Raw genomic sequence first — 3,390 nt, forward strand, 5'->3', positions numbered from 1 at the left:
GGAGGAGGAAACTGGAAGGGAGAAGCAATCATGTCGTTAGGGCGCTGTACTTGGACCTGCAGAGCAAGGGAGGCCTCGCCACCGAACAAGGGGGTGGAGAAGGGATGACAAATCGAGGGGCAGCTGCTGTAGTAGTAGTGATCGTTGTGGTATAATCGGTGTCTAGGTCACCCCTGAGCTGTGGTGGGCTCTTGGGATTTTGGGGTTTGGGGCAGGTTGGTGCCTCCTGCTTCAGTTTCCAGAAAGGTTTCATTTTCCCTATTTTCTGTCGCACTCTCTCCTGCATCCTCATGGTCAGCCAAGGGTGCCATGTTCCCAAGGGCACCCCAAAACAGTTGGGGCTACCTAGCGAGAATCCAGCTCTCCTCTGTCCGGAGCTGCAAGTACCTCCTCCGGTTGAGGGGCTGGTGTTTTCCACAGGCCTCTCCCATCTCCTACCCTCTGGGGGAAGGGAGCGAGATTCCTGGGTCGCTTTTCCTCCACCCTCCTATTAAGGCTCTAAGTCTCTGATCAGCCCCCTCGCCTCAACGGAGCAGGTGTTCTCTAGCCTTCGGGCTTGAGCTGTAACTGCAGAAAGGTGTTGGGTCCCTTGTCTTCTCTGGGGCTCAGTGTGGATTTCTCAGGTGGTCTCAGAGGGGTTTGTTGGCCCAGCTTTCACTGTGGCCAATGCTGGCAGGCCCTCGGGGTGGGAAATGAGGCGACAGGCTGTGGCTGGGCTCACTTGGCTAATGACAGCCTCTGTGGGGTGGTCATTACCCTGTCTTTGCAGATGTAGGAAGGGACGCTGGTGTGGGGTGATAGGCCTGGGGCTGCGGCGTCAATCTGTGTCAGAGCTGGGCTTGGAGATCGGCATCTTGCTGACTGGGACTTGCCAACAGGGTTTTAAATCTACCAGGCGCTGTTTCCATCTTCCACTAAAGGCCTGTTCCATATCCCAGGGAGCTCGGTGTTATTTCAGTGAGTACTTTTACCTGACTGTGTCTCTTCTCTTGCATTGCTAATTTTTTTTTTTTCCCTCCCTAGGTGAGGTGTGGCGTACCAGATGTCAAGTTTTAATGATTTTGTGTCGGTTTTTTAAAAGACGAATGGATTAATGAAGAAGAATTTTAGCAAAGGAAGGGGAGGAGAAAAAAGAACAAGTTGGACCAAACAGAGATCTTCCCCTGCACCACTTGGGCCATGGGTGAGACAGACCCACTCAGCACCGTTTTCACCATCGGTTGTCTCCTGGGGTTGTAAAAGCGCTCCCTGAAAGCTGCCCTCCAGATCTCTCCATTAACCTACCCTGCGCTGCTTGGGAATGGTGGCCGCAGACAAGATCTAATGAAATGCCTGTCGATTCCCAACCGCTGAGTGGACACTAAGCCCATGAAAAGGCCTGGGGGGTCAGGAGAAAGGGACAAGTAGGAAGAGGAGGAGAACACGCAATCTGCTGGACCTTCCCCTCCCACCCCCCTTGCAAAGAAAGGATTTACAGCTCAACCTTGCACCAGCTGTTCCTCGGCTTTAACAGTCAAGAGAGAAATAAATAAAATTAAACGGCCACCGCCAGCCAGCCCCAGATCCTGGTGAAATCAGGGAGAGTGTTTCTGCGACCCCCTCCAGCGAGGGGGAGGAGGAGGAGGAGGCGCCAGCACAGCAGTGCTGTGAGGAAGCTGGGCAGATTGCTTGCGAGACAACCCCCTCCTCCCGTGCCGCAACCGGAGGGGGCTGCGGCTTATCAGAGGGCAGATTAAAAAGGAGAAGTGGCTTCCTTGAGACTCCCGGCGTGGCTTTTTTTGCAAGAAGAGCGCTGAGATCTTGCCCTTTCCCAGGGCGCTGGCTGGGTGGGAAGCTGTGCCCAGCTCCTTGCCTTGCGCATCGCGCTCGTCCCCTCGCCTGAGCCCGGAAGGCTCCCCTTCTCCTCAGAGCCTGGTTGCTGGTGTCAGCCCTGTGGGGACCTGCTTTTTGCAGGCTGTTGCCTGACTGAGGGAAGCTCGCAAGGGCTCTCGCCTTTCCTGCCCCAACGTCTGTTTTAAATCCAAATCCAGTTCTCTGTTCTGAATTTTTAATGTTTTTAAACCTCCTTCCCTGCGCCCACGAACTTTTGTGGGGCAGGTTATAGTGTGGACTCCTCTCCTGGGCCTCACGCTGCAGAGACCGCCGTGGACTTCTCTGGACTGTCCACTCCGGTCAGAGCTCGCCCTGGGAGCAAGCGTGGAGGCTGGGTAGTGGTTTGCCCCCGTCCCTCTCCCCTCCCCTTCTCATCTCGCTCTGACTCCCGCTGGGCCTGGGCTATGCTGCGGGGCGGATCCCCCACCACAGCTCCAACATGCCAGCAGCATCTGGAAAGAGATTCAAACCCAGCAAATACGTCCCGGTCTCAGCTGCTGCCATCTTTCTAGTGGGAGCCACCACCCTCTTCTTTGCCTTCACGTGAGTCCAAGCTACTCAACCAAAGAGTGGGGAGGGCGAAGGGAGGCCCGGGGACCAAGCCCGCTCTGTGTGGTGCCATGAGGTTGGGGGACAGAGACCACACGGGGGTTATCTGGGAGAGGAGCTGTGACTTGTGGCTGGACTAAAGGGGGGATGCCGTGCTCTGGGTGCTGAAGGGTGGGCAATGGAGTAGCCCTGCAGTCCATTGGAGCCATTCAGCCTCAGCTGGACCCATTTCGTTGGGTTTCCCGGTGAGGTGAGCCAGAGGAAGCAGGGCACGGCAGATCCCCGCGAGGCACCTTGCCACTGCTCGGCTCCGGTTCCTGGCAGCCGCTCCTCTCCTGTCTTCGGGTGTTTGCACAATGCGCTCGTCTCGCTGGCAACTCTCTCACAAATCAGCCGGGCTGGGAATTAGTTTGTGACCTGTAGGTGGAAAATGGCATAGATAATTTTCTTCTTTGTTGCTAAGTGAAGTGGTTTGGTGGACTGGGGCGGGCTCCGTGTTATTTTTAGAGTTTCGTAACTGATTTGTGAGCCACAAAGGAAAGTTCAAGGAGAAGTACTCTGACCCCAGTGTGGATCTATTGCTGCTGTTAATGTCAGCCATGACCTGAGGAAACGAGGGTTTGGCATCTCTGGAGAGGACCCGAAGGAGGTGGCCGGCCGGTGGTCACCGGGGCCTGAGGCAGGTTCCTGTGCTGCCCTTGGAGCCCCTGGGGAAAAGCCAGGGTGTAAAATGGTGCCAGTTGCTGGGGAGGACCGGACTGTACCCTAGGGATCTCCCTGGGCTGGGAGAGGGGTAGGACTGCTGCTCACGTTAACATTTTCCCTTCCCGGGTGACAAACATCTTCTTTATGCTTGCTTGGGGCTGAGCCGAGCTGGTTCGGGGTTGGTGGCAGGTGGGGAGACAGGACCTCAGGGTGGGGGGGAGGTTGCCGAGTGGCAGGGAGCTGCCCCTGCTCCCTGCTCGAGCG

General features: G+C 56.4%; 1 protein-coding gene across 1 annotated transcript in view; it reads left to right on the plus strand.

The window, feature by feature from the left end:
• Positions 1-996: 996 nt before the first annotated feature.
• The window catches only part of ZDHHC5 (zinc finger DHHC-type palmitoyltransferase 5), a 16,425-nt gene continuing 14,031 nt past the window's right edge, over positions 997-3,390 (plus strand). Inside the window, 1 exon segment of the mRNA XM_009642510.2 lies at positions 997-2,415. Within this exon segment, the coding sequence (XP_009640805.1) occupies positions 2,312-2,415 (104 nt within the window). The 5' untranslated portion in view covers positions 997-2,311.

The sequence above is a fragment of the Egretta garzetta genome, unplaced genomic scaffold (genome assembly GCF_000687185.1).
Source record: "Egretta garzetta isolate BGI_Z169 unplaced genomic scaffold, ASM68718v1 scaffold937, whole genome shotgun sequence".
NCBI classification, from domain to species: domain Eukaryota; kingdom Metazoa; phylum Chordata; class Aves; order Pelecaniformes; family Ardeidae; genus Egretta; species Egretta garzetta.